The 24,301-nt window shown below is 64.5% G+C and overlaps 4 protein-coding genes across 6 annotated transcripts; 1 reads left to right on the top strand and 3 right to left on the bottom strand.

The window, feature by feature from the left end:
- Nucleotides 1–315: 315 nt before the first annotated feature.
- MYADM (myeloid associated differentiation marker) lies at nt 316–5,177 on the bottom strand. Its single transcript, XM_090127495.1, has 2 exons — nt 4,729–5,177; nt 316–2,495 (listed from the first exon to the last, which is right to left on the bottom strand). The coding sequence occupies exon 2, from the start codon at nt 2,491–2,493 to the stop codon at nt 1,615–1,617; it is 879 nt and encodes a 292-aa protein (XP_089983621.1). The 5' UTR covers nt 2,494–2,495; nt 4,729–5,177; the 3' UTR covers nt 316–1,614.
- Nucleotides 5,178–5,248: 71 nt separating this feature from the next.
- Nucleotides 5,249–11,645, bottom strand: LOC149914283 (uncharacterized). Of its 2 annotated transcripts, XM_090127493.1 has the most exons (11): nt 11,389–11,645; nt 11,277–11,297; nt 10,450–10,563; nt 9,816–9,883; nt 8,550–8,806; nt 8,000–8,082; nt 7,537–7,703; nt 6,902–7,023; nt 6,012–6,091; nt 5,848–5,920; nt 5,249–5,426 (listed from the first exon to the last, which is right to left on the bottom strand). In XM_090127493.1, exons 1-10 carry the CDS (start codon nt 11,443–11,445, stop codon nt 5,873–5,875), a joined length of 1,017 nt encoding a protein of 338 aa, XP_089983619.1. In that variant the 5' UTR covers nt 11,446–11,645; the 3' UTR covers nt 5,249–5,426; nt 5,848–5,872. The 2 variants fall into 2 exon arrangements, with proteins under 2 accessions (XP_089983619.1, XP_089983620.1); XM_090127494.1 differs by lacking the exon at nt 6,012–6,091.
- Nucleotides 11,646–12,700: 1,055 nt separating this feature from the next.
- Nucleotides 12,701–18,073, top strand: LOC149914284 (epithelial membrane protein 3-like). 2 transcript variants are annotated; one of them, XM_090127715.1, is made up of 5 exons: nt 12,701–12,769; nt 13,400–13,483; nt 14,373–14,486; nt 15,898–16,027; nt 17,088–18,073. In XM_090127715.1, the coding sequence occupies exons 2-5, from the start codon at nt 13,406–13,408 to the stop codon at nt 17,267–17,269; spliced, it is 504 nt and encodes a 167-aa protein (XP_089983841.1). In that variant the 5' UTR covers nt 12,701–12,769; nt 13,400–13,405; the 3' UTR covers nt 17,270–18,073. The 2 variants fall into 2 exon arrangements, with proteins under 2 accessions (XP_089983841.1, XP_089983842.1); XM_090127716.1 differs by having other exon boundaries at nt 14,387–14,486; nt 15,887–16,027; nt 17,088–18,065.
- A 2,541-nt stretch (nt 18,074–20,614) lies between these two features.
- BAX (BCL2 associated X, apoptosis regulator) lies at nt 20,615–24,008 on the bottom strand. Its single transcript, XM_090127596.1, has 6 exons — nt 23,788–24,008; nt 23,032–23,077; nt 22,218–22,379; nt 21,343–21,478; nt 20,830–20,934; nt 20,615–20,746 (listed from the first exon to the last, which is right to left on the bottom strand). Exons 1-6 carry the CDS (start codon nt 23,885–23,887, stop codon nt 20,645–20,647), a joined length of 651 nt encoding a protein of 216 aa, XP_089983722.1. The 5' UTR covers nt 23,888–24,008; the 3' UTR covers nt 20,615–20,644.
- Between the last annotated feature and the right edge of the window lie 293 nt (nt 24,009–24,301).

Raw genomic sequence — 24,301 nt, forward strand, 5'->3', positions numbered from 1 at the left:
GGGCGTGGCCAATGAGGAGCGAGGAGGGGCGGGGCTTCTCCAGCCCTGCGGCTGCAGAATGCGCGGGAAGGGGGCGGAGCCTTAAAGGGGCCGCGTCCTCGGGCTCCTCCCCGCTCCTCTATCCGCCCTCCTTCCCCCCCCACCCCGTGGGGAGGGGACCTCGGGCAGCCCCTCCCCCCGCTCAAAAAGGGGCCGCGTCCCGGGGGGGCCCAGACCCAGATCCGTGACATTGCGGGCGTGTCCCCCCCCCTCCCCGTGTCCTTGTCCCCCTTCCCGGCCCCCCCTCCCCCCCCCCGCAATGACGACGCTGACACAGCGGTGGCGAAGCAGCTCGACCCCTTTTAATGAGAACCCCGTTAATTACAATCTCATTAACGATGTCCTTTCGCAGGCGCCCCCTCCCCGGTTTGAAGGCCAAGACCCCCCCTCCCTCCCAACTCAGCGTCGTTTCCCCTTTAAGGCACAAAAGCGGCCCTCAAGCCACGCCCCCTCCCTCATCGCGCTCTCATCCCATTGGTCCCGCGCTCTGAGCGCCCCGCCCAACCGTGGGAATTTCGGTGGTCTTAAAGGGGCGATGGCCCCAAAGCGACCCCACAGCGATCCCAGGATCACCATCGCGGCCCCACAGCGACCCCCGGACCCCCATAGTGACCCCACAGTGCCCCCAGGACCCCTATAGCAGCCCCCAGGACCCCCATAATGGTCCCCTAGTGCCCCCAGGACCTACATAGGGTCCCCATAATGCACCCAGGACCCCCTAGTGCCCCCCAGGACCCCCATAGTGACCCCATAGAGCCCTCAAGACTCCCATAACGGTCCCCCATAGAGCCCCCAGGACCCCCCACTGCCTCCAGGACCCCCATAGAGCCCCCAGGACCCCATCGTGCCCCCAGTGCCCCATAGTGACCCCATACAGCCCCCAGGACCCCTACAGTGACCCCATAGAGCCCCCATTGCCCCACAGTGACCCCATAGAGCCCCCAGGACCCCCCAGGACCCCCATAGCAACCCCATAGAGCCCCCAGGACCCCACAGTGACCCCATAGAACCCCCAGGACCCCCACAGTGACCCCATAGAGCCCCCAATGCCCCATAGTGACCCCATAGAGCCCCCAGGACCCCATAGAGCCGGCAGGACTCCCACAGAGCCCCCAGGACTCCCACAGTGACCCCATAGAGCCCCCAGGACCCCACAGAGCCCCCAGTGCCCCATAGTGACCCCATAGAGCCCCCAGTGCCCCATAGTGACCCCACAGAGCCCCTGGGACCCCGATAGTGACCCCATAGAGCCCCCAGGACTCCCACAGTGACCCCATAGAGCCCCCAGGACCCCACAGAGCCCCCAGTGCCCCATAGTGACCCCATAGAGCCCCCAGTGCCCCATAGTGACCCCACAGAGCCCCTGGGACCCCGATAGTGACCCCATAGAGCCCCCAGGACCCCCACAGTGACCCCATAGAGCCCCCAGTGCCCCATAGAGACCCCATAGAGCCCCCAGGACCCCCACAGTGACCCCATAGAGCACCTGGGACCCCCATAGTGACTCCACAGAGTCCCCAGGACCCCACAGAGCCCCCAGGACCCCCCCAGAGCCCCCCACCCCCCCCAAATCCCTCAGACCCTCAGCAGCACCACCCTCCCGGCCTGCGCCAGGTCGGCCAGGTAGAGCAGGAGGTTGGCGGCGGTGCCCAGGGCCACCAGCACGGCGCGGTCCCAGGGGCACGGAGCCCCGCAGCCGTAGGGCCGCCTCGCCCGGCCCCCCCTGCTCTCGTCGAACGCCTCCAAAGGCCACAGCACCGTGGCGGCCCCGTAGGCCACCGCCCCCAGGGCCGCGTAGCCCACCAGGACCCTCCTGGCCCACGCGGCGTCCCACCCCCCGCAGCCCCCCGGGACCCCCAGGATCCCCCCGCACACCAGCACCACCAGCAGCCCCGCGGCCATGCTGGCCCCGTAGATCCCCAGACACCACCTCCACCCCGCCGCCCCCCCCGCCGCCCCCAGAGCGGCCGAGACCCCCAGCAAGATGGCGGCCGTGACGCACTGCGCCACCTTCAGCATCCCGGGGCTGGTGGCCAAATAAGGGACGGTTTCCCCCGGCCTCCCCCTGGTCACGGCCACCTCGGCGCCGTAACAAACGGCGGCCAGCGCCGAGGCGGCCGTGGCGGCGGCGCGGAGGTGGCGGCGGTGGCCGTCGGGTTGGTCGCGGAGTTGGCCCAAGGGCCACAAGATGGCGGCCGCCGTGCAGGTGATGGCGGAGGCCAAGGCCAAGGCCAGGGGCAGATCGCGGCGCGGCGGCGGGCGGCCGGCCAGGTGGGCGAGGAGGAGGAGGAGGGTGAAGGCGAAGCTCAGCGCCCAGGCGGCCACGCAGCCGTCGCCTTCGCCTTCGCCCCACGGCCCCGAGGCGGCCGCCATGCTGAAGGCCGAGGCGCAGCACAGGGCCTGAGCGCAGCGCCACGGCGTGGGGGGCGAGCAGAGCTGAGAGCGGGGCGGCATGGCTGGGGGAGAGGGGAGAGGGGTCAGGGGGCGGCGGGGGGGGGGCAGCAATGGGGCTGCGATGGGGGCGTCCATTGGGGTGGCAATGGGGCTTCCAATGGGGCATCCAATGGGGCATCCAATGGGGCATCTAATGGGGCTGGGATGGGGGCTCAATGGGGTCTCCAATGGGGCTGCAATGGGGGCTCAGTGGGGCGTCCATTGGGGTGGCAATGGGGCATCTAATGGGGCACTAATGGGGCTGCATTGGGGTGGCAATGGGGCATCTAATGGGGCACTAATGGGGCTGCAATGGGGGCTCAATGGGGCTGGGATTGGGGCTCGGTGGGGCGTCCATTGGGGTGGCAATGGGGCTTCCAATGGGGCACTAATGGGGCTGGAATGGGGCTGCAATGGGGGCTCAGGGGGACATCCATTGGGGTGGCAATGGGGCATCTAATGGGGCATCTAATGGGGCTGGGATGGAATTTCAGTGGGGTGTCCATTGGGGTGGTAATGAGGCATCTAACGGGGCATCTAACGGGGCACTAATGGGGCTGGGATGGGCACTCATTAGGGCTGGGATTGCAGCTCAGTGGGGCATCCTTTGGGGTGACAATGGGGCATCCAGTGGGGTCACCAATGGGGCTGGGATGGGGGCTCAGTGGGGCGTCCATTGGGGTGGCAATGGGGCTTCCAATGGGGCACTAATGGGGCTGGGATGGGGCACTAATGGGGCTGCAATGGGGGCTCAGGGGGGCGTCCATTGGGGTGGCAATGGGGCTTCCAATGGGGCATCTAATGGGGCACTAATGGGGCTGCAATGGGGGCTCAATGGGGCTGGGATTGGGGCTCAGTGGGGCGTCCATTGGGGTGGCAATGGGGCATCCAATGGGGCATCCAATGGGGCATCTAATGGGGCATCTAATGGGGCACTAATGGGGCTGGGATGGGAGCTCAGTGGGGCGTCCATTGGGGTGGCAATGGGACATCCAGTGGGGCACTAATGGGGTTGGGATGGGGGCTCAGTGGGGTCTCCAACAAGGCTTGAATGAGGTCTCAGTGGGGTCTCAATGGGGCATGAATTGGGCGTCCAATGGGGCACTGAATGGGGTCTCTATGGGGTCTCCAATGGGGCACTAATGGGGTCTGCATGGATACTCAATTGGGAACCAATGGGGTCATCAATGGGGACCCAATAGGGATGCAATGGGGCTCCAATAGGGTCTCAATGGGGTCACTATGGGGGCTGGAATGGGGTCTCAGTGGGGTCTCCAATTGGGTTTGAATGGGGTCCTTTGGGGTGTCCAATGGGGAACCAATGGATCTCAATAGGGCTGGAATGGGGTCTCAATGGGGTCTCCAGTGGGGTCTCCAATGGGGCTGGAATGGGGGCTCCTATAGGGTCTCAATGGGGACCCAGTGGGCACCAATGGGGAATCTATTGGGGTCTCTATGGGGTCTCATGGGGCACCAATGGGGTCCCGATGGGATCCTATGGGGTGGGGGATACACAGTGGGGCAACTAATTGCCCCCTTAATTGCTCCTCAGCCCCATCAGCGCCTCCCCCTCCTCCCCCCATTACCCCCAGCCCCACAACTGCCCCCCGAGCCCCCCATTTACCCCCCCTGGAGACCCCAATTACCCCCCACCCCCTCCCCATTACCCCCAGCCCCCCAGGTTCCCCCTAAACCCCCCCAGTTACACCTGGAGACTCCAGTTGCCCCCCGCGCCCCCTCCTCATTATTCCCATTACCCCCTGAACCCCCCGTTTGCCCCCCCCAGCCCCCCAAGTACCCCATGAACCCCCCCCAGTTACACCCTGGAGACCCCAGCTGCCCCCCACGCCCCCCTCCCCAATACCCCCAGCCCCACAGCTGCCCCCCCAGCCCCTCCCCATTACCCCCAGCCCCACAAATACCCCTGCCCCCCCCCCCCCCCATTTCACCCCCCTGGAGACCCCAATTGCCCCCCAATCCCCCAAGTACCCCATGAAACCCCCCAATTACCCCCTGGAGACCCCAGTTGCCCCCACGCCCCCTCCCCAACGCCCCCAGCCCCCCCGTTCCCCCCCCCGCCCCCCCAATCACCGCCAATATTGGACCCCACCCTGGAGTAACGGAGCCCGGATTTGGGGAGGGGTGGGGGGGGGTGGGGGGAACACCCTGGGGGGCGGGGCTGGCAGAGTTATGCCCATATATGGCATAAAACCGACCCTCCCCGCCCCCCCCCCCCTCGGGGGTCCCGGCGCTCACTTCGGGGATTTCCGGACGGTTCCGCTCTTCTCCGGGCCGGTTCGGCTTCTTCCCTTGGAGTTCGGGTCCGCTCAGCGCTCACGTGGGTGGGTTCGGCTCTTTCCGGAGCGGTTCGGATCCGTTCGGATCACCCCGGGTTCGGTTCCCACTTCGGACCGAAAACTTCGGCTCTTTCCGGACCGAGTTCGGCTCCGAACTCCAACCCCCACCCCGACACCGCCACACCCGATCCCGCTTCGGCTCTTTCCGGTTCTTCTCGATCCGCTTCGGCTCCGGTTCGGCTCCTTCCGGCAGCGCTCGGCTCCCCCCGACCCCCACGGCGGGTTCCGATCCCGACGGGCGGCGGCCGAGAGCGGCGAGGGGGCGTGGCCAGGAGGGGGCGTGGCCACGGGGAGGGGGCGTGGCCACGAGGGGGGTGACCTCATGGTGGTCGGCGGGGGCAGTTGGGGGGGGGGGGGGTGACCTCATGCGGACCCCACCCACCCCCCCCCAAAGCCGCAGTTTGGGTCATTTCGCGCTGTTTTGGGAAGTTTGGCCGTCGCCATGGCAACAGCCCAAATATTTGGTTGCCGTGGTTACAGGGGGGGAAATGGGGGGGGGGAGAGGAAGGATGCCCCCCCCCCACCCAAACCGCAGCTTCAGAGCTCCGGAGGGGCGGAGCTTCGAGGAGGGGGCGGGGCTTCCTCACGTCTGAGCACCTGGGGGAGGGGAGGGGGGAGTGAGGACCCCCCCACAGACCCCAAGATTTGGGGACCCCCCCCACAGAACCCCAAATTTGCCCCCCCCACCTCAACCCAATACTTGGGGACCCCCCCCCCCATCTGGGGACCCCCCCATAGACCCCAATATGTGCGGTCCCCCCCCCTGATTTTCAGGATCCCTCTAAACTTTAAGTACCCCCCCATCTCAGGGACTCCTCCCAACTTCAAGGACCCCCACCCCCATTTTAAGGTCCCCCCCCCCAACCTCAGGGACCCCCCCAATTTTATGGACCCCCTTCCACCCCCCTACAAACACCAATAAAAGGACCCCCCCCCAACTTTAACGACCCCTCATCCCCATCTTTATGCTCTGCCCCCCCCCAATTTTAGGCCCCCCCCCAATTTTCAGCCCCCCCACCTCACTCAGGATGCGCCTCCTCAGCTCAGTGGGGCTCAGCGGCCGCTCCTCCTCCTCCTCCTCCTCTTCCTCCCTATTTTTGTGTGTGTGGGGGAGGGGGGTGTCAGAGTTTTGGGGTGGGGGGGCACATTTTGGGATCCCCCCCCCCCACACACAGCACTCACCGGGGGCTGGGAGGGCGCGGGGGGGTCGGGACCCTTCCCCAAAATGGAGCGGGTTTGGGTTTTCCATCTCCTGTTGGGAGCTGGGGGAGGGGAGAGGGGGGGGCTGTAAAAATGAATGAGCCCCCCCCCTGAAAGCAAAACGCCCCTTTGCCCCCCATTCCCCTTCCAGGACCCAACTCATCCCCCCCATATCCATCTGAGGACCCCCAGGTCCCCTCATTTCCCCTGTTAACCTTCCAGGACCTCCCCCAGCACTGCCTTAAATCACCTCACGTCCCCCCCGGGACCCCAGGACCCCCCAGCCCCCCCCTTAATACCCCCATTCCCCTTCCAGGACCCAACACATCCCCCCCGTATCCCTCTTAGAACCCCCCCCAAAATCCTCATTCTCTCCATTAACCTTCCAGGACCTCACCCAGGACTCCTTTAAATCCTCTCAGCCCCCCCCCCCCCCCTCCCAGAAGGCCCCCCAAATCCCCTCTTTCCCTTTATTACCCTTCCAGGACGCCCCCACGACCCCCTTAAACTCCTCACTCCCCCCCATTACATTTCCAGGACCCTCCCGGGCCCCCAGATCCCTTCATTCCCCCCGCATTCATCTTCCAAGACCCCCCCAGGACTCCCAAAACTCCTCAATCCTCCCCATTACCCTTCCAGGACCTCCCCAACACTCCTCATTACCCCTCATTAACCTTCCAGGACCCCCCATTGCCCTTCCAGGACCCCCCCAACATTCCTCATTACCCCTCATTAACCATCCAGGACCCCCTCAAGAGTCCCCAAGGCCCCCCACTTCCCCCCCATTACCCTTCCAGGACCCCCCAACACTCCTCACGCCCCCCATTACGCTTCCAGGACCCCCCATTACCCTTCCAGGACCCCCCCCCCACCTGCTGCAGCAATCGAATCACGGCGTCCTCCAGCCGACACAGTAGACTCTGAAGTATTTCCGGTTCCTGTTCGGATTCGACTTCCTCTTCCGGTCCGAGCTGGGCCAGGAGCGCCTTCAGCTCTGGAAGTGTGGCCAGAATAAGGGGCGGGGCCAACGGAGGACCAATAGGAAAAGCCCAAAGGAGCGGAGTTACGGAAACTAGGCGGAATTTAAAACAGCACTTCCGCCTATCGCACAGAACTTCCGGTTCCGGCCCTAAAACTCGTCCCTGCACTTATGGTTCCGCGCCGCTTTGGTTCCTGACCACTCATTCCCGTTGGGTCCCCATGGAAAATTCCATCCTCCTCAAAATGTTTCCCCTCTCCCCCCCCACCCCCCCAAATTCTTTTGGGTCCATCTTACAAGACGGGGAATCGCGCTCCCTTAAACCCCGCCCACTCCCATAAGCCCCGCCCCCACGTGGCCCTATGAGAGCCCTCCCACCGCCCTTACTCTCATCTGACCAATCACGGCCCTCCCCTCTCTTTTACGCCCCACCCACTGCCCTTCACGCAGCCAATCACGGCTGCCCTTCGGCTTTAGGCCCCTCCCACCGACACAAGCACCGCCCATTCGTCGAAGCCACGCCCCCACCTTCGGTCACGTGACGCAGCAGGCTCCGCCCCGCCTCCGCCCTCCCCCGCAGCTCTCGCACCTCCCCCTCCAGGCGCTCCGCTGCCCCAGGGGAGGGGGGGGGGGCGACCCCCAGACCCCCCCATGTCGGGATCGGCATCCGCTGCTGCCCTCAGGGCTGCCTGGAGCTGTGGGGGGGGAAGGAGGGGTTGGGGGGGCTGTAGGGGGTCGGTGGGGGGCAGTGGGTGGGGGCTGGGGGGGGGAAATGAGAGCATTGGGGGCAATGGGGGGGGAGTTGGGGGGGCAACGGGGGGCTGGGGGGGTTGGAGGGGAAAGGGGGGGAGAATGGGGGTGCTGGGGGGTCGGGGGGGGCGATGGATGGGCAACGAGGGGGGCAATGGGGGATGAATGGGGGGCTGGGGGGCAATGGGGAGGGGGCTGGGGGGGCAGTGGGGGGGGGGTCTCTGGGGGGGTGGTTCCCCACCTGCTCCCTGCGGCGCTGCAGCTGCTGCAGCTCCCGGTGCTGCTCCCCCAGGAGGATGCAGAGCGCCAGGGGGCGGCACAGAGCTGGGGGGGAGTGGGGGGCGTTAAAGGATCCCCCAAAATTCCATTCCTTCAACCCCTCCCCCAGGACCTCCAGGCCCCCCCCCCAAATGACACCCCGCATTCCCCTGCCAGGACCCCCCATTGCCTCACCCCCCATTCAGGCCCTCCCATCACCCCCCCAGGACTCCCCTCCTTCCCCCCCCCAGACCTACCCGAACCCCCCCCCCTCCCACCAGGACCCCCATTACCCCCCCTCAGAACCTCCCATAACCCGCCATAACCCCCCAGGACCCCAAATCCCTCCCCCAGGACCACCTCCTCCCCTCCACCCCCCCCAAGGATCTCCCCCCCCCAGGACCCCCCTATAGAATCTCTCAGAAACCACCCCAGGACTTCCCTTAACCCCCCCCCCCAGGACCCCAGCCCCCCACCCCACCACCAGGACCCCCAACCCCACCCTAGAACCCCCCCCCAGGACCCCCCCTCACCCTCCTCCTCTTCCTCCTCCTCCTCCTCCTCCTTCCCCACGTGGGGATCCCCCTCCGTGACGTCACGGGCTGCAGGGGGGGTTTCCCCGGGGGGGGTTCCGGGGGGGTTTCGGGGTCGTTCCTTGGCCCGGAGGAAACGCCGCAGCGCCCCCTGCTGCTCGGTCCGCCGCCGCTGCTCCCGGGCGGCCGCCTCGCATTGAGAGCGGGCGGCGGCGGCGGAGGAACGGAGCTGGGAGCGGGCGGAGCGGGCGGCGGCGCTGCGACCCCCGAGGGACCCCCGTTAGGGAACCGCATGGGGACCCCATAGGGACCCACATAGGGACCCCTATAAGGAACCCCATAGGGACCCCCGTTAAGGAACTGCATAGAGACCCCATAGGGACCCCTATAAGGACCCCCATAGGGACGCCCATAGGAACCTCCGTTAGGGAACTGCATAGAGACCCCATAGGGACCCCTATAAGGACCCCCATAGGGACCCCTGTTAGGGAACCACATAGAGACCCCCATAGGGACCCCCATTAGGGAACCGCATGGGGACCCCATAGGGACCCCTATAAAAACCCCGATAGGGAATCCCATAGGGACCCCGTTAGGGTACTGCATAGAGACCCCCATAGGCACCCCCATAGGGACCCCTATAAGGACCCCCATAGGACCCCTGTTAGGGAATCCCATAGGGAGCCCCACTAAGGAACTTCATAAGGACCCCCATAGGGACCCACATAGGGAACCCCACAGGGACCCCTATAAGGACCCCATAGGGAACCCCGTTAGAGACCCCCATAGGGACCTCCATAGAGACCCCTATAGGGACCCCACGGCAGAGAACCCCATCAGGGAACCCTATAGAGACCCCCATAGAGTACGCCCTAAGGGACCCCCATTAGGGAACCCCATGGAAGCACCCATAAGACCCCCCCCCATAGACCCCCCCATGGAGACCCCCATAGAGCCCACTTCACAGACCCCCATAGGGACCCCCGGAGGGACCCCACCCCTAGGGACCCCCATGTGGATCCGCCATAGGGACCCATGGAGACCCCCCCCCCCAAACCCCCATAGAGATCCTCCACAGAGACCCCCATAGGGCCGCCCCTCCCCCATAGACATCCCCCCATAGGGTCCCCCCCCATAGGGCCACCCTTCCCCCATAGAGACCCCGCCCCATAGCGACCCCCCCCCCCATAGGGCCGCCCCTCCCCCATAGAGCCCCCCCCCCCCCATAGCCCCCCCGGGGGATTCCGGGGGTCTCTGTGTGCTCACCGCGCGCTCTCTGTGGCCGCCATGCGCTCTCTGAGCGCTGCGATCTCCCGCCGCAGCCCCTCCCTCTCCTGCAGCCAATCACAGCGCCCTCAGCGCCCCTCCCGGCCAATCAGAGCCCACCTGGGGTGGGGGGGGAATCCCCCTCCCCCCCGTCCACCAATCAGATCCCAGCATCGCATCCAAGCACTCGTATCGCAGCCGATCAGATCCCAACCAATCAGATCACAGCATCCTACCCAAGGAGTCAGATCCCGACCAATCAGAGTCCAGCATCACACCGAGGCACACAGATCCCGACCAATCAGATTCCGCGGCCGGGTTTCACGTCCAACCAATCAGATCCCCGCGTCCCACCAATGGGATCTCCCCATCCACCAATCAGATCCCACCATCGCACCGAGGAAATCCCTTCCCGTTCAATCAGCGCCCACCACCCAGCTCCCAGCCAATCAGATCCTAGCGTCGCACCCAAGCACTCAGATCCCAACCAATCAGCGCCCACACCGTGAATCCCCCCCCCCTCCCTTTTTCAACACCTCAACTCCCGCCCCAGAGCCCCGCAGCCAATCACATCGCCCGCTCACCGCTTACCCCCGCCCCTTTCCGCCCTCGGCCAATCAGCGCTCTCACTCACCGCGCGGACCCGCCCCACTTCCGCCCGTAGCCCCGCCCTTTCCGCCCGCAGCAGCTCCACGTGCCCGCGCAGGCGCGCGATGGTCGAGAGGCGGTGACGTAACTGAGCGCCGCTCTGCGGTGGCCAATGGGAGCCCGGGGAAACGGGGGACACGTGGGGACCCATAGGGACACATAGAGACCCATAGAGACCCATAGGGACCCATAGAGACCCATAGGGACCCCATAAAGACCCCAGAGAGACCCCATAGAGACCCATAGAGACCCACAGGGACCCATAGAGACCCCATAGGGACCCCATACGGACCCATAGAGACCCACAGAGACTGATACAGACCCCATAGAGACCCAAAGCGACCTCATAGGAACCCATAGGGACCCAATAGAAACACATAGAGATCTACAGAGACCCCATAGAGACCCCATAAAAACCCATAGAACTCATAGGGACCCCATAGAGACCCACAGGGACCCATAGGGACCGATAGGATCGCATAGAGACCCTGCAGAGACCCCATAGAGTCCCATAGGGACAAAGAGGGACACGTAGGGACCCATAGCGACCCCACAGGGACCCATAGGAACCCAGAGAGTCCCATAGAGACCCACAGTGCCCCACACAGACCCACACAGACCCCACAGAGCCCCACAGAGATCCCATAGAAACCTATAGGGACCCATAGAGCCCCACAGAGCCCCATAGAGATCCCATAGAGACCCCATAGAAACCCATAGGGACCCACAGAGACCCATAGGGACCCATAGGGACCCCACAGAGATCCCAAAAGACCCCACAGCCCCCCATATACCCCCCCCCCCCCCACTCACCCTCTGCTCGCGCTCCTCCATCTGTGGGGCGGGGGGGGTCGGTTAACGGATCGCTATGGGGCCGCCCCCAGGACCCCCCGCCCCCCCCAGCCCCCCACGTGCCCCCGTTTACCCCAACGGCCGCACGGAGCGCCCCCCCCCAGCCACCACGTGACCCCGCCGTTGCCATAGCGACGCGGACGCCGTCGAAGGGGGGCGTGGCTTCCGCCCACGTCACGTGATCAGTGAGAGCGGGCCGCGCCCGGGGTGGGGTCACGTGAGGGCGGGCGCGCCCTGCGGGGGCGGGAACCAATCAGAGAGCGGGGGGGGCGCCCCATAGGGACCCATAGAAACCCATAGAGCCCCATAGCGCCCCATAGAGACCCATAGGGACCCATAGCGCCCCATAGAGACCCATAGCGCCCCATAGAGACCTATAGAGCCCCATATAGACCCATAGGGACCCATAGCGCCCCATAGAGACCCATAGGGACCCATAGCGCCCCATAGAGACCCATAGCGCCCCATAGAGACCTATAGAGCCCCATAGAGACCCATAGGGACCCATAGAGCCCCATAGGGACCCATAGGGACCCATAGAAACCCATAGAGCCCCATAGCGCCCCATATAGACCCATAGGGACCCATAGCGCCCCATAGAGACCTATAGAGCCCCATAGAGACCCATAGGGATCCATAGAGCCCCATAGGGACCCATAGAGACCCATAGGGACCCATAGAAACCCCATATAGACCCCATACAGACCCATAGGGACCCATAAAGATCCATAGCGCGGCATAGCGCCCCATAGAGATCCATAGAACCCCATACAGACCCCATAGAAACCCCATAGCGCCCCATAGAGACCCCATAGAACCCCATAGCGCCCTATAGAGTCCCCATAGAGACCCATAGAAACCCATAGAGACACCGTAGCGCCCCATAGCGCCCCATAGAGCCCCATAGAGACCCCATAGAGACCCATAGAGACCCATAGCACCCCATAGAGATCCATAGGACTCCATACGGACCCCATAGAAACCCCATAGCGCCCCATAGAGACCCATAGAGCCCCATAGAGACCCACAGAGCGCCATAGAAACCCATAGGGACCCCATAGTGCCCCATAGAGCCCCATAGCACCGCATAGAGACCCATAGAGACCCATAGAAACCCCATACAGACCCATAGAGACCCATAGCGCCCCATAGAGACCCATAGAGCCCCATAGGGACCCATAGAAACCCCATAGTGCCCCGTAGAGTCCCCATAGAAACCCCATAGTGCCCCATAGCGCCCCACATCCCGCCCCATAACTCCCCATCTCCCGCCCCATATCTTCACCCCATAGCCCCCCATGCCTCGCCCCACATCCCGCCCCACATCCCGCCCCACAGCTCCCCACCCCCCCCGCCCCCCCAGTCACGTGGTTCCCCCCCCCCGCCCCCCCATTCCCCCCCTTTGGGGCGGTTCCCCCGCAGCGGTTCCGGGCGTCCCATTGCCGACCCCAAAGGTCCGGAGCGGCGGAGCCCCGACTTGGGGGGCGGCCGTGGGGCGCTATGGGGCGCTATGGGGCGCTATGGGGTTCTATGGGGCGGGAATCCGCAGCCCGCACCCCACAGCTGGGCGCAGCTGGGAGCCCGGGGGGGGCGGGGGGGGTGGAGCGCTATGGGGCGGGGTGTAGGGAGCTATGGGGCGCTATGGGGCGCTATGGGGCGCTATGGGGCGGGTTGTAGGGAGCTATGGGGCCCTATGGGGCGGGATGTAGGGAGCTGTGGGGCGCTATGGGGCGGGGTGCAGGGAGCTGTGGGGAGCTATGGGGCGCTATGGGGCGGGGTGTAAGGTGCTATGGGGCGCTATGGGGTGCTATGGGGCGCTATGGGGCAGGGTGTAAGGTGCTATGGGGCGCTATGGGGCGGGATGTAGGGAGCTGTGGGGCGCTATGGGGCGGGGTGTAAGGTGCTATAGGGCGCTATGGGGCACGGTGTGGGGTGCTATGAGGCAGGATGTGGGGCACTAAGGGGCAGGGTGTAGAGCGCTATGGGGCGGGATTGGGGCACTATGGGGATCTATGGGGCAGGATATGGAGCGCTATGGGGCGGGATGTGGGGCGCTATGGGGCTGAGCCTGCCGTGCCCCACAGCTCGCTATGGGGTTCCTCCTCGCTGCCGTTTCCAGCCTCCACATCTCCGTCCTCGTCCTCCTCTTCGCCGCCGCCCTGGATAAGGTACGGCCCCACAGCTGCCCCACAGCTGCCCCATAGCTGCCCCATAGCTGCCCCATAACTGCCCCATAGCTGCCCCATGGCTGCCCTGTGACTGCCCTATAGCAGCCCATAGTGTGACCCATAGGTGCCCCATGGTTGCCCCATAACTGCCCCGTAATGTGACCCATAGCTGCCCCCTAACACGAGCCGTACCCCATAGGCTGATCCCTAGGGAGCTCTATGGGATATTCTATAGGGGGGGTGTGGGGCAGTGCTATGGGGATATGTGGGGCAGTCCTATGGGGCACCCCATAGGGGAGGTGCGGGGCAGTTCTATTCTATGGGGTGTGTGGGGCAGTTCAGTGGGGCGCTCCATAGGGGAGGTGTGGGGCAGTCTATGGGGTGTGTGGGGCAGTTCTATAGGGTGCCCCAAAGGGGAGGTGTGGGGCAGTCTATGGGGCGCCCCATAGGGAGGTGTGGGGCAGTTCTATGGGGCGCCCCATAGGGAGGTGTGGGGCGGTCTATGGGGCGCCCCATAGGGGAGGTGTGGGGCGGTGTATGGGGCGGTGTATGGGGCGGTGTATGGGGCGGTCTGTGGGGCGCTCTATGGGGCGCTCTATGGGGCGGTGTATGGGGCGCTCTATGGGGCGCTCTATGGGGCGCTCTATGGGGCGGTCTGTGGGGCGGTGTATGGGGCGCTCTATGGGGCGCTCTATGGGGCGGTGTATGGGGCGGTGTATGGGGCGCTCTATGGGGCGCTCTATGGGGCGGTGTATGGGGCGCTCTATGGGGCGGTCTGTGGGGCGGTGTATGGGGCGCTCTATGGGGCGCTCTATGGGGCGGTCTATGAGGCGCTCTATGGGGCGCTCTATGGGGCGCTCTATGGGGCGCTCTATGGGGCCGCCCTCAGCGCGCTGCCCCCAGGAGTGGTGGCTGCTGCCGGACGGGCAGAGCGTTTCCCTGTGGTACCACTGCGTGGCGCTGCAGCACAACGCGCTGCGCTGCCGGGAGCTGCGGGCCAACCGTGAGTCCCGGCCATTCACAGCATTGACCCCACCGACCCCACCGACCCCACCGACCCCACTGACACCATTGGCACCATTGACCCTATTGACCCCATTCAGCCCCATTGACCCCATTGACACCACTGACCCTATTGACCCCATTCAGCCCCATTGACCACATTCAGCCCCATTGACCCCATTGACACCACTGACCCTATTGACCCCATTCAGCCCCATTGACCACATTGAGCCCCATTGACCCCATTGACACCACTGACCCTATTGACCCTATTGACCCTATTGACCCCATTCAGCCCCATTGACCCCATTCAGCCCCATTGACCACATTGAGCCCACTGACCCCATTCAGCCCCATTCAGCCCCATTGACCCCACTGATTCCATTGACCCTATTGACCCCATTTAGCCCCATTGACCACATTCAACCCCATTGAACCCATTGATTCCATTGACCCTATTGACCCCATTCAGCCCCACTGACCCCATTCAGCCCCATTCAGCCGCATTGATCCCATTGACTACATTGATCCCACTGACCCCACTGATCCCATTGACCCCATTCAGCCCCATTGACTGCATTGACCCCACTGACCCCATTCAGCCCCATTCAGCCCCATTGATCCCATTGACTACATTGATCCCACTGACCCCATTGACCCCACTGACCCCACTGATCCCATTGACCCCAGTGACCCCATTGCCCCTATTCAGCCCCATTCAGCCCCACTCAGCCCCACTGACCCCATTGACCCCACTGACCCCATTCAGCCCCACTGACTCCATCGACCCCATTCTGTCTCATTCAGCCCCGTTCAGCCCCATTGACCCCATTCAGCCCCACTGATCCCATCGCCCCCATTACCCCACGCCCCCATTGGTGCCCCCATGTTCCCAATGCCCCCATTGCCCCATATCCCCACTGGTGCCCCCATGTTCCCATTGACCCCAACGTCCCCACACCCCCCACACCCCACACACCCCCCATATCCCCCATCCCCCCAATGCTCCCATATCCTCCATATGCCCCCATTACCCCCCACACCCCACTGACCCCATTCCCCCCACATCCCCTGTTCCCCCCATATCCCCCAATCCCCCCATTACCCAGAATGCCCTCGTACCCCCCTTTCCCCCATTAGTCCCATATCCCCCATCCCCCTCATTGCCCCCCATAACCCCCACATCCCCCATCCCCTCCATTCCCCCATTACCCCAATGCCCCCATATCCCCCAATCCCCCCATTACCCCCCCGCCCCATATCCCCCATTCTCCCCATTGCCCCCACACCCCCCACACCCCCCATATCCCCCATATCCCCAATCCCCCCATTCCCCCCATTGCCCCCATATCCCCCCCACCCCCCATCTCCCCCCCCCCGCTGACCCCCCCCGCCCCCCAGCCCGGCTGCAGGCGGTGCAGGCGCTGCTGGTGGCCGCGCTGTTGCTGTCCGTCCTGTCCTTCCTCCTCTTCCTCCTCTTCCTCCACGCCGGGCCGCGCGGCCGCCTCCTCCTCCCCCCTGCAGGAACGCAGCTGGCGGCCGGTGAGCGACCCCTGACCCCGTGACCCCTGACCCCGTGACCCCTGACCCCGTCTGACCCCAACCGCGACCCCAACAGTCAACCCCAGCAGTGACCCCGTGACCCCCAACAGTGACCTCCTGTGACCCCGTGACCCCCGTGTCACCTTTGACCCCAATGTCCTCAGTCAAACCCCAAAGTCCCCCCTGACCCCACTGACCCCAAAGCCCCCAGTTTCCCCATTGGCCCCAGTGACCCCGATTCCCCCCACCTCCCATTGCCCCCATTGCCCCCATTGCCCCAAATTCCCCCAATCCCCCCATATCCCCCATCCCCCCCACCCTCCCCACACCCCCCAAATTTCCCAATCCCCCCCACATCCCCCATATCCTCCCATCCCCCCAATCCCCCCATACCCCCATATCCCCCATTACCCCCACACCCCCCCCATCCCCCAAATTGCCCCCCACCCCCCCATCCCCCCCATATCCCCCCCACGCCCCCCATATCCTCTCACCCCCCCACCCCCCCCAACCCCCCCATCCCCCCCCAATCCCCCCATATCCCCCCCACACCCCCCACATCCCCCAAATTCCCCCAATCCCCCCACACCCCCCATTACCCCCCACTCCCCGCATATCCTCCCACCCCCCACCCCCCCCACATCCCCCCATATCCCCCATCCCCCCCAAAATCCCCCAATTCCCCCATATCCCCCCCACCCCCCCATATCCTCCCACCCCCCCACCCCCCCAAACCCCCCCATCCCCCCCCCACCCCCATATCCTCCCATATCCTCCCCATATCCCCCACACCCCCCATCCCCCAAATCCCCCAAATCCCCCATATCCCCCCCCATATCCCCCCATATCCCCCCCACACCCCCCACTCCCCGCATATCCTCCCACCCCCCACACCCCCCATTACCCCCCCATCCCCCCTAAATTCCCCCAATCCCCCCATTACCCCCCACACCCCCATATCCTCCCACCCCCCCACCCCCCCATACCCCCCCCACACCCCATATCCCCCATATCCCCCCCCACCCATTACCCCCCCCCCCTGACCCCCTGTCCCCCCCAGGCGCTGCAGCCCTGACCGCTTTCCTGCTCTTCGTCCTTTGGGGTCCCGGCGCCGCCCCCCCCCCCAACGCGGGGATCCCTGAGGGGGGGGCGGTGGGGCGCAGCGCCGCCATGGCCGCCGTGGGGGGGGGGCTGGCGCTGGGCAGCGGGGGGTGGTACCTCAGGGTCAGGGTCACCCAGTGAGCGGGGGGGGGCGGGTGGTTGCGGCAGCGGGGCACCCATGGGTGGCGGGGGGGGGTGGCAGTGGGTGACAGTTGTGGCATCGGGGCACCCATGGGTGGTGGTGGGGGGTGGCAGTGGGTGACAGTTATGGCATCGGGGCACCCATGGGTGGTGGTGGGGGGTGGCAGTGGGTGACAGTTGTGGCATCGGGGCACCCATGGGTGGTGGTGGGGGGTGGCAGTGGGTGACAGTTATGGCATCGGGGCACCCATGGGTGGCATCCATGGGGGGCGTCAGTGGGAGGCATCGATGGCATCAGGGGGCATCAGTGGCGTTGGGGCACCCATGGGTGGTGGGGGGGGAGGGGGTGGCAGTGGGTGACAGTTATGGCATCAGGGCACCCATGGGTGCCAGGGTGTGGCAGTGGGTGACACCTATGGCATCAGGACACCCATGGGTGGCATCAGTGGAGGGCATCAGTGGGGGACATCGATGGCGTCAGGGGGCATCAGTGGCGTTGGGGCACCCATGGGTGGTGGTGGGGGAATGGCAGTGGGTGACAGTTGTGGCATCAGGGCACCCATGGGTGGCGGGGGGGTGGCAGTGGGTGACAGTTATGGCATCAGGGCACCCATGGGTGGCATCCGTGGGGGGCGTCAGTGGGAGGCATCGATGGCATCAGGGGGCATCAGTGGCATCAGGGCACCCATGGGTGATGGGGGCGTGGCAGTGGGTGACAGTTGTGGCATCGGGGCACCCATGGGTGGCATCAGTAGGGGCCATGCATCAGGGGCATCAGGGCACCCATGCGTGGGGGGGGGGGGCAGTGGGTTAGGGGCACCCATGGGTGGCAGGGGGAGGGGGCAAGGGGGTGGCAGTGGGTGACACCTATGGGCAACACCATCCGTGGCATCAGGGCACCCATGGGTGGCATCTGTGGCACTGGGGGCATCAATGGGTGGCATCAGTGGGTGACAATAATGGCATCAGGGCACCCATGGGTGGCAGCAGGGGGTGACAGCAATGGGGGACACCAGTGGCATCGGGTGACATCAGTGGAATTCGGGCACCCATGGGTGACACCAATGGGGGACATCAATGGGGGGACACCAAAGGCATCGGGGCACCCATGGGTGGCATCGGTGGGGGACACGAATGGCACCAAGTGCCACTGGGGCACCCATGGGTGGCAGCGGGGGGTGACACCAATGGGGGATGTCTATGGGTGACACCGGTGACATCAGGGCACCCATGGGTGGCATCAGTGGCACTGGGGGGCACCCATGGGTGACACCGATGGGGGACATCAATGGGTGACACCAAAGGCATCGGGGCACCCATGGGTGGCAGCGGGGGGGGGGGGGGGGGGGGGTGACACCAATGGGGGACGTTGGGGGGGGGCACTGGGTGACAGCGGCGGCGTTGGTGGCACCCATGGGTGGCAGCGATGGGTGCCGTGGGCGGCGGGGCCATAAATCAGTTCGGTGCCATCGGCGTCCTTAATTAATTGCGTTAATTACAACAACGGCGTCGCGGCCGGGGGTCACCACGGGGTCACCGGGGGGTCAGAGGTCACCAACGCAGCCCCCCCCCCCCCCCCCCCCAATTAATGCCCCTCCCCTAAATTGGCCCCAATAGGGACCCCCCCCCCTAATTAATTCCTCCCCCAAATTGGACCCTATGGGTAATTATAGGGACCCCCCTTAATTAATGCCTCGCCCAAGTTGGCCCCAATAGGTAATTATAGGGGAACCCCCTTAATTAATGCCCCCCCCCCCAAATTGGCCCCAACCCCAAATTATAGGGACCCCCCCCCAATTAATGCCCCCCCCCCAAATCGGACTCTATGGGTAATTATAGGGACCCCCCCTTAATTAATGCCCCCCCCCCCAATTGGCCCCAACCCTAAATTATAGGGGCCCCCCCCTTAATTAATGCCCCCCCCAAATTGGCCCCAATAGGTAATTATAGGGGAACCCCCTTAATTAATGCCCCCCCCCCCCCAAATCGGACCCTATAGGTAATTATAGGGACCCCCCCCCTTAATTAATGCCCCCCCCCAAATCGACCCTATAGGTAATTATAGGGACACTGCCCCCCCACTGCCCCCCCCCCAGAAGAGCCCCCTCCCCACCAAAACGGACCAATAGGAAATCAGAGCCCCTCCCCCAACTTCGCCCCCCCCCCAAAAAAAAAAAAAAACCCCAAACCCATTTCCCCCATTTATTCACATAGAAAAACAGCGCCGTACAAAAACGACCCGCGGTGATTAAAACCCCGGGGGGGGGATTTTGGGAAGGGGGGGGGATTTTGAGGCCCCCCCCCCCCCGGCACTGAGTGGAGGGGGGTCACGTGACGCCATCAGTGACGTCACCGCCCCCAAAGCACCAAACGGGGGGGGGAGGGGGCGGGGTTTCACCTGATTGAAGGGAGAGAAAAACTGGGGGGGGGTCCTAAAAAATGCCCTAAAAAGTGCCCCCCCCCCCCAGTCCGTCTTTATTTGGGGTGGGGGTCCCACAGGGAGAAGCCCATAGGTTTCATTGCGGGGGGGGGGGGTCCCAGGAAATGCACATTGTGTGCCCCCCCCCCAAAAAAAAAGCGTCGTTGTGGGGGGGGGGCAAAAGGGAGGCTTTAATAATTGGGGGGGGGTCTCAATAAATGCCCATTTTGTGCCCCCCCCCAAAACTTCATTTTATTTTGGGGGGGGGGGGCACGGGGAGGTCCCATAGACTTTAATGGGGGGGGGGGTTCAGTGGGGAAGGGGGGGGGGCAGGGAGATTTTAATTGGAGGGGGGGGGTCCCAATTTAATGCCCTTTGTGCAGCCCCCCCCCCCCCCCTTCGTTCTATTTTGGGGTTGGGGGGGGGGCACAGGGAGACCCCCGTGGGATTCAATGGGGGGGGGGGCACAGCGGGACCCCCCCCAAGATTGTATGGAGTGTTCTATGGGGGGGGGCACACAGGGGTCACATAGGCTTTATTGGAGGGGGGGGCACAGGGAAACCCCCCCCCCCCCCCCAATATTATGGGGTCTCCCTGGACCCCCCCCCAAATATTATGGGGGTCCCATGGGAGCTGAGAGACCCCCGTGAGCTTTAATGCGGGGGGGGGGGGGGCACAGAGAGACCCCCCCCCAAATTTTATGGGGGTCCAATGGAGGGGGGGGGACAACAGGAACCCCCCCCCCCCCCCATAGACTTCAGTGGGCAGAGCCGTGTGGGGGAGGAGCCCCCATCACCCCCCCCCCCTTCTTTTTTATCCTAATTAATCATCGCTAATTAAAAAAAGCCACCTCCAAGCAGGGAAGGGGATCCAGCCCCACCCTTTTTTTGGGGGGGGTCCATTTTTGGGGGGGGGGGGGTCCATTTTTTGGGGGGGGTCTCCATGCCCCCCCCCCCCTACGCCATCCTCCATAGGGTGAAGGAGGCGGTGATGATGATGGCGGCGGAAATGGTGACGTTGCGCCACGTGGGGGGGCCGAAGGCGGACAGCAGCGCGTCCTGAGGGGGCGTCAATTAGCGTTCATGAGAGTTCATTAACCCGGTAGTTAATTAATTAATTAGGGGGGGGGGGGGGCACGTACCCATCCGCCCTGAGCTTTGATCCAAGCCAGCACTCGCTCACGAAGGAACTGCCCCGTCCAATCCAGCAGCGTCTGCACCACCTGCGGGAGGCGGGTGCACAGCGCCTGCGGGGCGTTAATTAGCGTTAATTAGCGCTAATTAGCAGGCGGGGTTCTTTAGGGAGCGGTGGGAGGGGGGTTGTGGGGTTGGGAGAGGTAACGGAGGGGGGAGGGGGGGTGTTGAGAGGGTAGAGGGAGATGTGGGAGGGATAATTAGTGGGGTGGTTAATTAGGGGGTGGTTAATAAGGTGTGTAATTAGCGGTAATTAGCGCGTGGGGTTCGTTAAGGAGTGGGAGGAGGGCGGATGGGCAGCGAGCGGGGCTGATAATTAGCGGCGGGGGCGATAAAAAGGGGATGAGACGATGAATGAGGGAGGGTAATTAATGGGGTCGTTAATGAGGGGTAATGAACCAACGCGGCTCTGGGGTGCAATGACGCCGCCCGGCCGCTGGGGGCGCTGCGCGGCGCCGCACCTTAATGACGAGTTTGCAGGCGAAGTAGAAGAGCGCCACCACGCGGCCCCAATTGAAAGTACCGTCCGCGAACATTTCCGCCGCAACCCGGAAGAAAACCTCGCGAGGGGCGTGGCAGCCGACCTGAGCGATCATCCTGGGGGGGGGGGAGGGCAGAGCTCAGCGGGAGCCAATGGGGAGCGAGGGTGAGTGTCATGTGGCCGGCGGGAGCCAATAGGGAGCGAGGGAGAGGGTCACGGGGTCAGCGGGGGGCAATAGGGAACACGGGGATCGTGTGGTCGGTGGGAGCCAATGGGAAGTGAGGGTGGTGGTCATGTGGTTAGCGAGAGCCAATAAGGACTGGGGGTGGCGGTCATGTGATCAGTAGCAGCCAATGAGAAGCGAGAAGGAGGGCCACAGGGCCAGCAGGAGGCAACAAGGAATTAGAGGATCGTGTGGTCAGCGAGAGCCAATGGGGCGCGAGCGGGAGGGTCACGAGATCACTAAGAGCCGATGCAGACAGCGAGCGCGGGTCATGCGGGTCTAGTAGGAAACCAGGGTGAAGGTCCTGGGGTCAGCGAGAGCCAATGCAGAGAGAGAATGAGGGTCATGTGGTCAGCATGAGCCAATGAGGTGCGAGGGGGAAGGATATGGGGTCAGCAGAAACCCAGCGCGGTGGACAATGAAGGTCACGCGGTAAGCAGGAGCCAATGGGGAGCGAGAGTAAAAGTCACGAGGCCAGCAGGAGCAAATGGGGAGAGAGGACGAAGGTCATGTGGTCAATAGCGGAAGTAGCTGTGCAGCTCCACATCGCTCCCCCCGCACTCCAAGCCCCCCACCCATAACTTCGCCCCCCCCCCCCAATAATTCCGCCCCCCCCCCAAAAAAATAAATACCTCTGCAGCTCCACGTTGCCGTCCAGCTCATCCCCCACGCGTCGCAGCAGCTCCCCCAATTTTTGGGTCTGGGGGCTCCATTCCTGCGGGCCCCCCAGAGCCGCCCGGCCCAACTCCCGGGCCTCGGCGTCCTCACACTGCTGCAGGCGGTCCCGGACGAACCTGGGGGGGGGGGGGGGGCACGGAGTGGGGCACCGTCAGACCCCCCCCCCCCCCCATCTTTAGTACACGAGACCCCTCCCCCCCTCATAGGATCCCCCACCCCAAAATGGCGGCGTTCCAACTGGAACCCCCCCCCCAAAATAATGACCCCAACATTGCACCCCCCCCTCCCTCCTCGAATAGCAGCCCCCCCTCCCCCCCCCATCTGACTCCCCCCCTTTAATGGCCCATGGGACCCCTCCCAAATTATGACCCCCCCCCCCCAATGGGCCCCCTCCTCTCAAATAGTGCCCCCAACCCATATGACCCCCCCCCCCCCCCCAATTAGTGATCCTCCGCCATGGGACCCCCCCTCAAATAGGGACACCCCCACGGAACCCCCCTTTTTATGACCCATGTGACCCCCCACCCAAATAGTGTCGTCCCCCCCCCCACGGGACCCCCCCTCAAATAGCAGAACCCCCCTATGGGTCCACCCCCCTTCTTTTTAATGACCCACGGGACCCCCCCCCCAAATAGTGGCACCCCCATGTGACCCCCCCCCTTTTCATAGCCCCCCCTTCAACTAGCAGCACCCCATAAGTGAGACCCCCCCCCGAAGGGGCCCCCCCTCAATTATTCCCCCCCCCCATGGGACCCCCCCCCAACTCACCCCAGCAGCAGCACCTCCCCCGTCCTCATCAGCTCCTCCATGGGGTCTGCAATGGGGGGGGGGCAGGGGGGGGGCAATGCCACGGGACCCCCTTACTGCCCCCCCCCGTTACCCCTGACACCCCCCCCCCACTTATTGCCCCCCCATGTGCCCCCCCCAATTCCTCCCAAACTTATAACTGCACCCCTTATGGACCTCCTCCCAACTACTGCCCCCCCCCCCATGGACCCTCCCCCAATTACCGCCCTCCCCATGGACCCCCCCATTAATTACATCCCCCAATTACCGCCTCCCCCCCCCCCCGTACCCCTCTATTAATTACCCCCCCCATGGACCCCCCATGGACCACCTCCCTTATTGCCCCCCCAAAGGACCCCCCCCCCATAAACCCCCCCTCTATTAATCCCCCAACTACTGCCCCCCCCATTAATTACCGCCCCCCCCCGATGGACCCCCCCCCATTAATTACACCCCCCAATTACCGCCCCCCCCCCTCCCGTACTCCTCCATTAATTACCCCCCCACTGACCCCTCCCAACTACTGCCCCCCCCCCCCTTATTACCCCCCACCCTTTGGACCCCCCCCCTTATTGGCCCCCCATGGACCCCCCCCACGTGACCCCCCCCATTCATTGCCCCCCCCCACGTGCACCCATTCATTTCCCCCCCCCCCATCAGTGCCCCTTTCCCACGGACTCCCCAACCCACGACCCCCCCCCCCCCGAATATCCGCCCCCCAGGACCCCCCCCCCTCACCTCCCCCCGGCTCCGCCCCTCCCTCGGGCTCCGCCCCCCCGGCTCCGTTCCCGCCGCTCCGTTCCGGTCCCTCCGCCGCCGCCATCACCGTCGCCTCCATTTCCCCCTCGTCACGTGAGAAGGGAGCCGGTGTCACGTGACGGAGCCTCTCCCTGATCACGTGGCAGGGGCCGCCCAATGATCTCTAGCCTCTCTGTTCCCATGGCAACGAGCTCAGCTCTTCCTCCTTTCTTAGTCCCGCCCTCCTTCCCTGCTTAGCCAATGGGACGCGCTCCCACCTCAACCCACGGCGCCAATCAGAGAGCGGAGCCGCTTTCCCGCTTCAACCCTCGCAACCAATCGGAGCGCGGGGAGCGGCGGCGCCGGCCAATCAGCGCGCTTCCCGCCCGACAGCTGTGTGAGGGGGAGCGGAAGGCGGCGTTTTGCGCGGCCCCCTCAGCGCCGGAGCTGCGTTCAAACGCCTCAAAATCGGGTAAAATTCGCCTTTCTTTAAAAAATGTATTTTTTTTTTAAC

Source organism: Phasianus colchicus, chromosome 31, assembly GCF_987193195.1.
Source record: "Phasianus colchicus chromosome 31, bPhaCol1.hap1.1, whole genome shotgun sequence".
NCBI lineage: Eukaryota > Metazoa > Chordata > Aves > Galliformes > Phasianidae > Phasianus > Phasianus colchicus.

Bases quoted from the DNA above. Each gene is read 5' to 3' on its own strand.
- MYADM (XM_090127495.1), bottom strand. From the start codon at position 2,493: ATGCCGCCCCGCTCTCAGCTCTGCTCGCCCCCCACGCCGTGGCGCTGC.
- LOC149914283 (XM_090127493.1), bottom strand. From the start codon at position 11,445: ATGGCAACGGCGGGGTCACGTGGTGGCTGGGGGGGGGCGCTCCGTGCG. The intron at 11,298-11,388 runs GTAAACGGGGGC...CCCGCCCCACAG, and splicing joins CGCTCCGTGCGGCCGTTGGG to ATGGAGGAGCGCGAGCAGAG. The intron at 8,807-9,815 runs GTGAGCACACAG...CGGGGGTCGCAG, and splicing joins GCGGCCACAGAGAGCGCGCG to CGCCGCCGCCCGCTCCGCCC.
- LOC149914284 (XM_090127715.1), top strand. From the start codon at position 13,406: ATGGGGTTCCTCCTCGCTGCCGTTTCCAGCCTCCACATCTCCGTCCTC. The intron at 13,484-14,372 runs GTACGGCCCCAC...GGCCGCCCTCAG, and splicing joins TCGCCGCCGCCCTGGATAAG to CGCGCTGCCCCCAGGAGTGG. The intron at 16,028-17,087 runs GTGAGCGACCCC...TGTCCCCCCCAG, and splicing joins AGGAACGCAGCTGGCGGCCG to GCGCTGCAGCCCTGACCGCT.
- BAX (XM_090127596.1), bottom strand. From the start codon at position 23,887: ATGGAGGCGACGGTGATGGCGGCGGCGGAGGGACCGGAACGGAGCGGC. The intron at 22,380-23,031 runs GTGAGTTGGGGG...CCCCCCCCCCAG, and splicing joins GGGGAGGTGCTGCTGCTGGG to GTTCGTCCGGGACCGCCTGC. The intron at 20,935-21,342 runs GTGCGGCGCCGC...AACGCCCCGCAG, and splicing joins CCTGCAAACTCGTCATTAAG to GCGCTGTGCACCCGCCTCCC.